We start from the raw sequence: 12,616 nt of genomic DNA, 5'->3' as shown, positions 1-12,616 counted from the left end.
TGTACAATTATATCACGTAACATTGGCGTAATGAATAGATTAAAATATTATCTTCCTTCATCTGCATTATTAACTCTTTATTCTAGTTTGATATTACCTTATTTAAACTACGGGATTCTTGCTTGGGGAAATACTTATCAGATGTTACTTGATAAACTTCTTTTACTGCAAAAGAAAGCGCTTAGAATTGTTTTTAATTTACATACCCGAGAACATACAGATGCTTTGTTTTCTGACCATAAAATATTAAAAGTAAATGATTTGTATGTGTTTCAACTTGGCCAGTTTATGTTTAATTACAACAGTAACTTTTTACCTAAAATATTCCATGATTCATTTCATCGAAATAGTCATGTTCATAACTATCCCACGCGACGATCCGACGAATTTCATCTTCCACTAATGAGAACCGCACATGCCCAAAATACATTTCTTTATACCGGACCCAGACTTTGGAATAACTTAGATAATAGTTTAAAAGATTCCCCCAAATTTGTTACATTTAAATACAAACTCAGAAAATATTTACTCTCTACTTATAATCTTAGATAATTTAAATTGTTTTGATTCATGCTTGAGCCTTCACCTGTCCTGATGTCGCAGCACTTGGCGTGTTCTGTGTGCAGACTTCTCTTCTTTCTTCTCTCCTCTTCCTTTCCTGTCTTTTGTTCCTCGTAGACTTGTATTGTTACCGTCTTCTCTCCTCTCGGTACTGTCTCGCGTCTTACAGTGTATACGTGTGGGTAATCGAATGTGTGTACGAACGTATTGTCCTTGTCATATTTTCCCGGTACACGTGGTTCAGTGAGCAGTGTCCGGGCACTAGCATTGGTATTCTATATTTTTTCCCAACCGGTGTATCTCAAAATAATTACATGTATATTGTTATAGAATAGTATATAATTTACTCATTATTTGTCTAGCGATCCACGTCCGACAAGCTATGCTTTTTAGTGGATCACTATTTTCCATAATCGAATTCATTTTCCGCTCTCCCACGAAGTATTTATACAGTGTTTTCCTAAATATTCTACATGTTATATGTTGTTCTATAACTTGTCTCGTATATATATTACATGAATCTTTTGCAAACGTTTGAACAATATTTCATCACATGTATACTTTGTACTATGTTTTTCTTTTTGGATTTTCGTTGATTGGAAATAAACTATGATTGAATTGAATTGAAAGCATATACACAGCGTGTTCAGCGTGGTGTGCGTGGTGTGGTATAGAGTATTTCTCAATGCTAGCAAACAGCGTCGTGCTGTGTGCAATATACCTTGCAATAAAGCGGGGAACCCCAGAGATACGGTTAAGTATCGTAGGATAAACAACAAAACTTGGCAGCCAAGTAGCTAGAGGCGAACTTTGAGGCAAATGCACTTTGACCCCATAAATCCGGATCTGGTAGCGTATTTTTCACGCTGGTTCCTCTCCTGTGATTTTGTTTAGGAACTTAGATATTTTCGTTCACAATTGTCGAAGCTATAATTGTATCTTAATTGTCTGCAGTTTATTTTTTCTCTGCGTGTACCACACGCATACGTGTAAGCATATGTACGTGCAAATACACACACTTAGGCACACACACACACACACACACACACACACACACACACGAAAGGCATTAATTAAGAAAATATTCCATGCTGAACTTGTATTTTGTAGATAAGGACAGCTTAGCACCACACACTTCATCGGCAGCGGAGGATGCAGGGAAAATATCTCAAGAAGAGCATGAAGAGATAATTATGTTTGTGTTTTCAGTACACGCATTATACAAGTCCGCTGAGTAAAAAACAATCGTAATAATGAGCTATGCCTTTTATGTAGGTAAATCTAATACCTGCAGTGTCATCACTTGGACATTTGAGAATAATGGAGCCCCTTCGCACCCTTTTCGCTCTTCTCTTGGTCGTCGTTCTGGTGGGAACGATCGAGAGCCTTACCTACTCCAATGTCGGACCAGGGACCACGCCCAACATTACTGACATCCTCCTTGGAAGATGTCAAGAGTACAGGGAGTGTTTACGGGGAGAGCCATGTCTACCAAATTAGTAAGTAACTAGGCACAGCACTAAGGTTGTCCCTTATCACACCATTACAGACAAAAGAAATAGAGGTATAAATTTTATTCTATCTACGCTATACATAACATGGATAAAACTGAAGAGGGGATCATTAAACAAAGGATCTGTCACAGCAATGTCTGAGTTGTACACGCACATTTTTGGCCAAACAAGAGGAAAAAGTGTTGAAAAAAAGCAGGAAAGTCATTGACTGTGAAGGGATGCCTAAAATGTCTGACCCTTGACCTTTGACCCAAACAACCATAAGCACTAACCCCCATGCTCACACACACATACATGGACACACACACACACACACACACACACACACACACACACACTCGTTTCGCCGTCACTGCATGCCGCTATATTGACATTTACCAAGCACTGAAGAAAATGACAAGAAAGTAACTCATATCAGAAGTCAAGGGACGTGCCAAAAGTTGAAACATGCAGTACTGATGTCATTATTTCTTTCTATACAATGCTGAAACTTAACATGTGGCAACTTTATTCACTGTACAGGTGTTATTCCCTATTTGTAAAATGAATAGAGCAAAAATAGATCGACGAATAAAATTCTCCACAAAAATAATAAGCAAGCAAAGGAAAAAAATCGAAATCTGCGCAAGCGTTTGGCGATTGAACTTTTTCCGCCATCATCAAAAGTAGTACAATATAAGGAAAAGTAATAGTAGTAGTAGTGAGAGTATTGTTATCATTCTTCATATTATTGTCTCACCATTTCCATTTTTAGAGCTATTCTAATTAGGCCCTGTATCAATTTAGGGAACAAGGGAGAAAAAAATCTTATGTTTACTTAAAATCATTTTGATGTAAGTGAGGGTGTGGTGAATTCACTTCCGCTGTTTTCATTTCTTTTTCTTTTTCTTACAAGAAGACAGAAACAGCAGAATTGTGTAAAACCCAATTATGTGGATCTTTCTTCTTCTTAGTCCTCCTCCTCCTCCTCTTCTTCTTCTTCTTCTTCTTCTTCTTCTTCTTCTTCTTCTTCTTCGTTTTCTTCCTCATCTTCTTCTTCTTCTGATCACTCCCCAGCCCTAACCTGAAATGTGAGTCCATCGTGAACTCGTTCATGAGCGGCATCCAGAGTGTGGACCCATGTGCAACACCACCTGATGCTTACGAGACGTTTCTGGACATGGCTCCTCCTCAAACAAGGAGAGACAAAGTGAGTGAATTGAGTCTAGATGAGAATTTACAAGTTTGATCGGCAGAAGCCATGCAGCGCTAGTAGCTCAAGATCTCTCCTCCCTGGTTTAGTCTATAAAGGTGGGTACGACGGTTTGTTGTAACTAGTCCAATTGGACGAAAAGGCGACGACTTCTGATGTAGGACCAGGTGGAGGGCGAAAAGACGACTTCTTTTAACTTCCAAAACAAGACGTCTTAGTGGGATACAGACAGCCAAATGCAGTCTGGGATAGAATGACGAATTTCGACGTTTTACCTTCAAGCTATCAACTTGAAGGCAAAACTAACATAAACAGAGAAAAGAAATTCAAATAAATTGGGGAGAAATAAACAAGTAATGATATATCTATTGGATTCTGCTAAATTAAGTTATTTAGGTTACTTCAATATTTTCACATTGTTTTCTCCAAACGGAAAACGGAAGTGTGCACAGTGTGCGGTTAGTAGAGTTTGTGTCCGTTCGGCAATGTTTACCATGTGTGGTGTACCCGTGTTTAAGACTTCCTTGATGCACTGTAAGGGCAGGATGCGATTTTTTTTTCCGTAACCCTAACGCGTCGAAATTGCCTATTGTGTCACTTGAGCAAAGACTATCAGTGTGGTGGTTGGTTTTGTACGCATGCGCTTGGACTTCGTTATGCATACTGTACTGCTATACAGTATGTACACATATACCAGTGGCATGGTCGTCTGCTAACACAGAATCAGATTCGAATGTGAATGGCACGCCCTTCAAACATAACGGGTTTGTGTGTGTGTGTGTGTGTGTGTGTGTGTGTGTGTGTGCGTGTGTGTGTGTGTGTATGTGTGTGTGCGTATGTGTGTGTGTGTGTGTGTTTAAAAAAGAAGGTGATTCAGTAGCACAAGTGTGTGCGTAAGGCAGATATGGATTGGCTTGAAGTTACTAAGTAATCAGAAAGCCTTTTCTGAGATATTCATGCAGAATGTCAAGTAACACGCTACGCATGGTATGATTTGTATATATAGGCCTATATTGTATACTGTGTGTGAGAAAAATATGATTTAGAAGCACAAGAGATAAGAATTCAGCTGCTTATTTTTGTTCAAATTAATTTCATTGTAAACATGGGCCTGATATCGATGAAATTCTAATAAAGAATATAATTTTTTTTAAAGTTTTTAGGTGTATTATTCTGTTGGCACTGCAAGTATACACTCAACAGTAACACGTTCCCATTAATCGAAGTTCCAGACGAAAATGAGAAGTGAGGACACAAGTCGTACATGGTAAATTGGAGCTTTATTCGAAGACGTTTCACATGAGCAAGCCGTTTAGCAAGTATATCATTTTACAAAACTCAGCACTCGGTATATCGTGTACAACATAAGCAGGGAGGTGACTCACCTTGCTGGTATATTAGCAGGGAGGTGAGACTAAAATTCTCTCACCTCCCTGGTACACGGGAGGGTGCCTTTTTCAATCAAAGTTACAAATCACTGGTCACTTTCACTGACAGCGCTCACTTGTGTTCAGATTATTTATGGGCTGCCTTACGCGGCGCAGCCTCGAAAGTGGAGTGAGCTTCAGGTGGTGTCCATTGACAAGCCACGAATGATTTTTTTTATTTTTTTTTGTGGGGGGGGGGGGGGGGAGGAGTAGGATAATAGTGCTGCTTGATATAATGATGTGTACATAGGCCGTGAGGTAAAAGAAATTTCATTTCAATTCAATTCAATTCGATTTTATTGTCCGTTTCTGGAAATTTGTTTTGTTAGCATGCATACAAGTTACATCGATACATACAATATACAGAGCACACGTTTAACATGGATACACAATGTCATGATAAACACGCAAGAGATATACAGCAATACAATGTCAATGTCATTGTCAGAAATATATAACATTAAAGAAATATTAATCTGTATAAATCAACGTTCTGTTGGGTGTGGTGTGCATTAACATACACAAGTGTGTAAACATGTATCAGATTTATAATAACTATATAAAACTTTTGAACAATATAAATCAATACATCTTTACGTCTAAATAAGTGATGGTATTAAAAATCTCGAAGGCTATTTATGTGCGTGTGTGTGCGTGTATATGTGTATACGTGTGTGAACGTACAAAAATGTAAGTCTATGTTTTTTGACAAAACTGTATAAATTATACCCCTTTCAGGTAATCGCGGTTCAATTATCCGCATCCAAATAATGCGGATGAAGTAGTCAAAATCGCGTTCATATATCCCATGAAGTGCGCACTACTTTTACGAGCACCCGTTCATATAATGGTGAGAAGGACGGAGTTATTTGTCATGGTTACGGCGCACGCCTCTATAATGACGTAATGTTTCCGGTGAATATCCTCACGTGTATGCACACCTCTCGCGCGCTCAAGCTCAGCAATCAGCGGTTGTGCGGGAAATCGAGTGACCTTTGACCGAACTGTGGAATGTTAGTGCGGATAAGTCGTAAAACGCGTTCATGTATTCTCGATCTGCTCCTTATGCTGCAATTATGCGCATAATAGCAGCACCAAAATAATGCGCACTTTTCTACTCCTCTCCCGTTCATGTAATCGAAATTTTACGACTTTGTGCTCCTATTATCCGCATCCACGATTACCTGAAAGGGGTATAACATCCATACGATTGTTCTTTTGCTTTTGTTTTACAACAGCTATGATGCTGTATGATATAGTAATTTGCTAGTCGACTGTTAGGATGGCGTTAACAGCTGTCTGTGAAGGGTTAGTGTATAGGATAGCATTATGTTGTATAACATCAAAAATCTACGGTTTAAAGATGTTAAAAGCAATAACAGTATTCAGTAAAACATTGTGCCAACATCGATCCATGTGACGTTTACATGAATGGTAAGTCCAGCGTGGCACGACATAACTATGTGCATGTATAAGGTTGAGCCAACATTGGTTCGAAACCAAGATGTTGACTCCACTAGGAATTAATCACCTACACAGTGTTCAAAAATTCATTCTGCCCCCCTCCCCCGCAGAAAAGTGGTGTTTTGATGTGCTCGTCACTTAATTTATGAAGAGTATTTTGATAATTTGTAAAGAAATCATTGAGAAATTTATTTGAAATGTATTTTCCATGATGTTTTGATGAAGTAATAGAACTGATGTCACAGAGGTTATTTGTAAAATATTTGGAGTGATTACTATAGTGGAATACAAACATGTATTTTAAAGGTCCTGTTTACCGTTGAGAACAGTGATTTAAAAAATGTTCAAGATATCATTTTTGATGCATATTATGTGTAGGTCATTTCGTTGTATCACAAAACATCCCACCATATAAAACGTTTTCAATAAAGCATGAAATATAAGGAGATATCACTATTTTTCTCACTAAACCATAACTGTAGACGGTTTAATCTGGAAACGTTTTTATTATAACTATTGTACACATTTTGTATATCTAAAAATACATAACATCGATGATAATGGTTCAAATATTTACATTGGTTGTTTCTATCCCTAACGCACATTTAAGAACTATTTTGAAGCGCCAATGCTGGGTTTTTGTTTCATATGCAAAAGGAAATGATACCTTTACGTTAGAATATGAAATTTTGCATACATGTACTTTTTTTCTATTCTCTTGTATGGGAAGTCGCTGGAAACGTCACAGATTGCCTGATTTTCTTGATCGATTATAATTTGTTGAAATTTAGAATGATGCCTTTCTTAAGAAAGTTTTCCTCAATCTTTAACCAATAATATTTTCTTATTTGCCAAGGTTTTTTTTTTTTTTTTTTTTTAAGAAGTTATCTTTAGTTTGGACTTCCCCTTACTTTAGGTTTCAAACACAGACATGTAAATTCATCTATTTCAACGTTTGACGTTGTATCTCAGATCAGCAAAAAGGTTGCAACTACATGGTCAAAGTTGTCGCAAGTCTTAAAATGACCAGAAAATGACGTGATTTCAACGTCTCTTTGAAACGAATTTATCACGTCATGTTATGGACCTCCTGATGTGTTACGTCAGTTTTCCGACATATTTATTACCTAATATTGGTGACATATTGATGACGTAAAATTTACGTCAATTTTGCGACGTAATTTTTACGTCATAAACACGTATTAATGACGCAATCTACGTTGGTTTGCAACGTATTCATAACGTTATCTAAATGACGTCTTAATACCGTAATATATACTTTGTTTTACAACGCATTTATGACGTCATATGAGCGACGTATTAACGTGAAATATTCTTCAGTTTTGAGACGTATTTATGACGTCATATTAGCGACGAACTAAAGACGTAAAATTCAAGCCAATTTTGTGACGTATTATTCACGTCTTATTTACGACGCATAAGTGAAGTAAAATTTACGTTGCTTTGCAACGTATTTATCACATCATATTAATGACGTATTATAACGTGAAATTTAGGCTACACTGTTTTGGGACGTATATATGACGTTATATTAGCGACATGTGAACGTTATGTTCCCGTCAGTTTGCGACGTCTTCGTGACGTCATAAAATTAGGCCTACGAATTATAGAGTTTTATAGTTATATCAGTTTGCTTTGCAACGTGTTTATCACGTCATATTAATGACGTATTGTAACTTTAAATTTACGTTGTTTTGCGACGTATCTATAACGTTGCATTAGCGACATATTAACGTTATGTTCACGTCAATTTTGCGACGTCTTCATGACGTCATATAATTAGGCCTACGAATTATAGTTTTGTAGTTATATCAGTTTGTTTTGCAACGTATTTATCACGTCATATTAATGACGTATTATAACGTTAAATTTATGTTGTTTTGCGACGTATTGATGACGTTATATCAACGACATGTGAGCGTTATGTTCACGTCAGTTTTGCGACGTCTTCATGACGTCATATAATTAGGCCTACGAATTATAGTTTTGTAGTTATATCAGTTTGTTTTGCAACGTATCTATCACGTCACATTAATGACGTATTATAACGTTAAATTTATGTTGTTTTGCGACGTATTGATGACGTTATATCAACGACATGTGAGCGTTATGTTCACATCAGTTTTGCGACGTCTTCATGACGTCATATAATTAGGTCTACGAATTATAGTTTTGTAGTTATATCAGTTTGTTTTGCAACGTATTTATCACGTTATATTAATGACTATTATGACGTTAAATTTACGTTGTTTTGCGACGTATTTATGACGTTATTATATATAAGCGACATATTAACGTTATATTTACGTAAGTTTTTCGACGTCTTTATAACGTCATATAGTTAGGCCTACTAATTTTAGAGTTTTATAGAGTTATATCAGTTTGCTATGCGACATACTGTCGTCAGAATGACGACATTTTCACGTCATTACTGTCGTCAGAAAGACGTCGAAACTGTCAACAATAAGAAGAATTTTTGTTCAAATGGAAGATATAAAAATGACGTCATTATTTAGACTTCAGAAAGGCGCAATAATTGTCGTTTGTTTAACGTAAATAAGCAAAGAAAGCAGACATCATTTAGACGTCTTAAACTGATGCCAGAAAGTCGTATTTCTGCTCTAATGGATGACGTCTAAAAGACGACATATTTGTGACGTCTTTCTGACGTCTGGGTTGTTATACAAAGACGTCATAAAGACGTGTAAATTACTAATTTAAAGACGAGACTGACGTCAAAAAAAAGTCTTTTAGACGAAAATAAACAAAGATACTGGATGTCATATAAACGTTTCAAACTGACGTCAATATGTCGTATTTTTGCTCAAATGGAAGTTGTCCAAAAGACGTCATTGGTGGTCATATAAGAGTCGTCTTAATGACGTGTAAATCACAATTCTAAAGACAAGATGTACGTCAGAACGTCATGAGCACGTCGTTTACACGTCAATTCATGACTTTTTAACGTATATTGGAAAAGAAAACAAGGAATACATCTGAAAGACGCCTTTTCTTCAAGAACAAGGGAAATGGACGTGATTTTGACGTCATTTTGAAGTCGTGGCCAGTTGGTTTATCAGTATTTCAGTTTAAGATCTAATAAAGCGCTTGTGAGCACCTCAAGGTACAATCATGATAAAAATCTAACCTACCCTACTCCTGCAAATGTCCTAAGCCTTACATCTACGTCTACCACCTATTCATATATAGTTGCTAGCACTGTTGTATCACGTTTAAGGGAAAAAATATGTAATGCTTTATGACATGGTTACTAAACTAGGTCACAGCAGGCTCAATCTTGAAATATATAAATATCACGCTGAAGTTTGAATAACAAACATTTTTTAACAATAGAGTGCACAATTTCTGACACTTTAATGATTATGACCAGAATGTTTACTTTTTCAGACGTGAACAACGACCAGCTGTGACCTCGCTTTCAATTTCTTTCAGAATAACTCTTGATTATCATACGTTTTTTTACGTTAGCATACACAAAACTTTGCAAGTAACGATATACTGCACACCTACCACACCCACACAAACACATAAACACACAAACACACATTGCACGCACTCGCACATACACACAAAGACACACACACAAAGTGCATGGAAGGTGCAATCATTGCACTTTCAGGCGCCCGCCCTCGAGTTTTCGGTGCAAAGAAAACACACACACACACATTGCAACATTGCTGATAGATTCCGTACTTTTGTCCAGGCTTGGTATGGAGCTATATAGGTGACCATAATATGATGGCTATCATCGTTTAAACGTATATCAGTTTCCTATAAATGCATATAACGCGTAAGTAGCGTCTGTGACTCTGAACAGATGCTTGATGTTCCAACTTAATGAAAAGACCTTAAATTTGGCTAATATCGGGTAGATTAATTTTCTTTTGGTTATCCTTCACCATTAGAATAAATGAAATTAATTAATTTTGTGCGAAATAACAACACATTATAAAACGATCGTTTCAAGTCGCTTCCACAAATGTGTATTATTACTCATAAACTCATGAACCCACCTGGGAATCTGATACCAGTTAATGCCAGGTGATTGTTTCTATAATATATCGATCATGAAGTTTCATAAAACGTTACGAGTATAACAAGAACTCGAGTTTTGGAGCGCGCTCGGTAACCAGCTAACACGTGTGAATGCGGCTAGTGTTCTTACAAACAAACAAACAAATAAACAAACAAATCAGTGTTTTAATATTCAATCATGAATTATCTTCATCATTTCATTGAATCGACTTACAATAAGGGTGCTAGGCCATGTGGGCATTAAAGGGAGGGATCGAGTAGGATATATTGATAGTCGCAATGCTTTTTAGACTGATAATAATGATGAAGCTGAAAATATGCAAGAGATTTCGTGAAGTTGTTGATGGATTGGTGACATGAAAAAAAAAAGTATTGATAGTGCAATATGGTGGAGGATATAATTGCTTGTGGAAATATGTATGCGATGGTAATACGAGTAGCAATCATGGTGATGATGATGATGATAAGATGACATCCAGTTGTGAAATGATAGTAATGATGTTTATGGTCGATCCCACAGAACTCTTTTCTGTGATCGATCCCTCAGTTTTATAATCTAATTGAAGCAATGATGGTCGTGATGATTGCTTGATATTAAAGGAAACCAAAACCCAAAAGAGAAATATGGATTGAGTGAACGCAGCAACATTAGTAAAAGTTTGAGGAAAATCCGACAACCGATGCAAAAATTATTCCTTTTTCTAGTTTTGGTGTTGTAATCACTGGATATTAGGAGACTACTAGAGTCCATGACGTCATGTGTGGACAACAATGTAAAGAAAACATGAAGAGAATTCTACAAAGAAATCATTTTTCATGAAAATTACACATTCCATCAACTTAACTGATACTGACATAAGTTATGTTAAAGGCAGTAATCATTCCCCCTACTTTCTGAAAGCGGTTTTTATGGTCAAATGTTCTTTCATTACGCAAGAAAAGTGAAAACATGTTTTATGATTTTCTTTATATTTTCTTTATGTTGTTGTCCACACATAAAATGAACTCAAGTATCCCCTTATCCAGTTGTACCAACATCACTTTGCATCTTTTACAATATTGTGCGATTTTAACTTTTTACAATATTGTGCGATTTTAACTGTCACGGATGTGTTTTACTAATGTTGCGGCTTTCACTCAATCCACATTTCTCTTTGGGTTTGGGTTTCCTTCACTGATGGTCGTTTTGGTAGAGGTAACGAGGCACTTGATGAGGAGAACTATAGGGTTGGCAATGATAAAGTGAACATCCAAAAATATAGACCTATATATTTATATTGATAGATCAATTCAAACCGTACGTGATATTAGAATTTTAAATGAAAGTGAGTTGCTGTTTGCTTTATAAATGCTGTTTCAAAATGCCTTTATAAAGCTGATTGAATTAATATATCATATAGAGATTTTATCGATCGAAATCAATGATTACTCTCCCCCACCTTCTCTTCCCTCCCCCATCTTCATCTTGGATGTTAGTGCATGAGAATTTAATCATATCTTGATCTACATGAACCTGAACTAAAAAGGAGCCTATACTACGCCTTTCTGAATCATTTCTTTTTAAAGCACAATTATCGTGAGGTTGGAGAAGTATAAACCCAAATTAACCAAGTAGTGTATTCATGTTACCCAATTAGACATAATGCCCACTTCGAATCTGATTCTGCGTGGCTTAATAAACATGATCAAAGTTAACAATAGCAATTGCTGCAGTTGTACGCCTACATAGGCCTATATAATACTTATATCATAATTCATTCCAAGCTTAGATTTCCAATTTACTTTTGCAAGATATTGATGAAAACTTCGATTTGCATCTTGTACTCCATGACTGAATTTCTCTTTTCTAATGTTTCATCGAGACGCTCAGCGCTTAGAAACATTGTAATAAGCGCTTTATAAATGATATTTATTATTATCATTAACAACGCAAGTCTTGCGAGACAAAAGGGAAAGAGTCAGCAGACGGCGAACAAAACCACAGGAATACCATGCAGCAGACGGCAAAGCAGAACGCGATGCCGATGGCGAAATGAAAAACGCACATATACACAACACACACACACACACACACACACACATACACACACACACACACACACACACACACACACACACACACACACACACACACACAAAGCCGTTGTTATGACAGTTCACAAGGCGGCGTGCCATTCTCACATTCTAATCTGATTCTGTGGTTGGCAGAGGACCATGGTACTGTATACAAGAAAGCAACACAAGTATCGCAACCAACTAGTACTCTGATAGTCTTTGCTCAAGTGCCACAATTGGCAATTTCGACGCGTTAGGGTTACGGAAAAAAAAATCGCGGGCAGGATACTGTTGGAAGCTGGGATGGCTGAGGCATTTCAGGTCTA

The 12,616-nt window shown here is 36.8% G+C and overlaps 1 protein-coding gene across 1 annotated transcript in view; it reads left to right on the top strand.

The window, feature by feature from the left end:
* LOC140245316 (ADP-ribosyl cyclase/cyclic ADP-ribose hydrolase 1-like) overlaps nt 1-12,616 on the top strand; it is a 31,958-nt gene that overhangs the window by 5,641 nt on the left and 13,701 nt on the right. The window contains exons 2-3 of the mRNA XM_072324899.1: nt 1,856-2,060; nt 3,132-3,264. Of these exons, the coding sequence (XP_072181000.1) occupies nt 1,882-2,060; nt 3,132-3,264 (312 nt within the window). The 5' untranslated portion in view covers nt 1,856-1,881. The remainder of the gene's footprint in view (nt 1-1,855; nt 2,061-3,131; nt 3,265-12,616) is intronic.

This window comes from Diadema setosum, chromosome 22 (assembly GCF_964275005.1).
Source record: "Diadema setosum chromosome 22, eeDiaSeto1, whole genome shotgun sequence".
NCBI classification, from domain to species: Eukaryota; Metazoa; Echinodermata; class Echinoidea; order Diadematoida; family Diadematidae; genus Diadema; species Diadema setosum.
The sequence above is the reverse complement of the archived record's forward strand: the minus strand, read 5'-3'. Positions and strand labels throughout refer to the sequence as shown.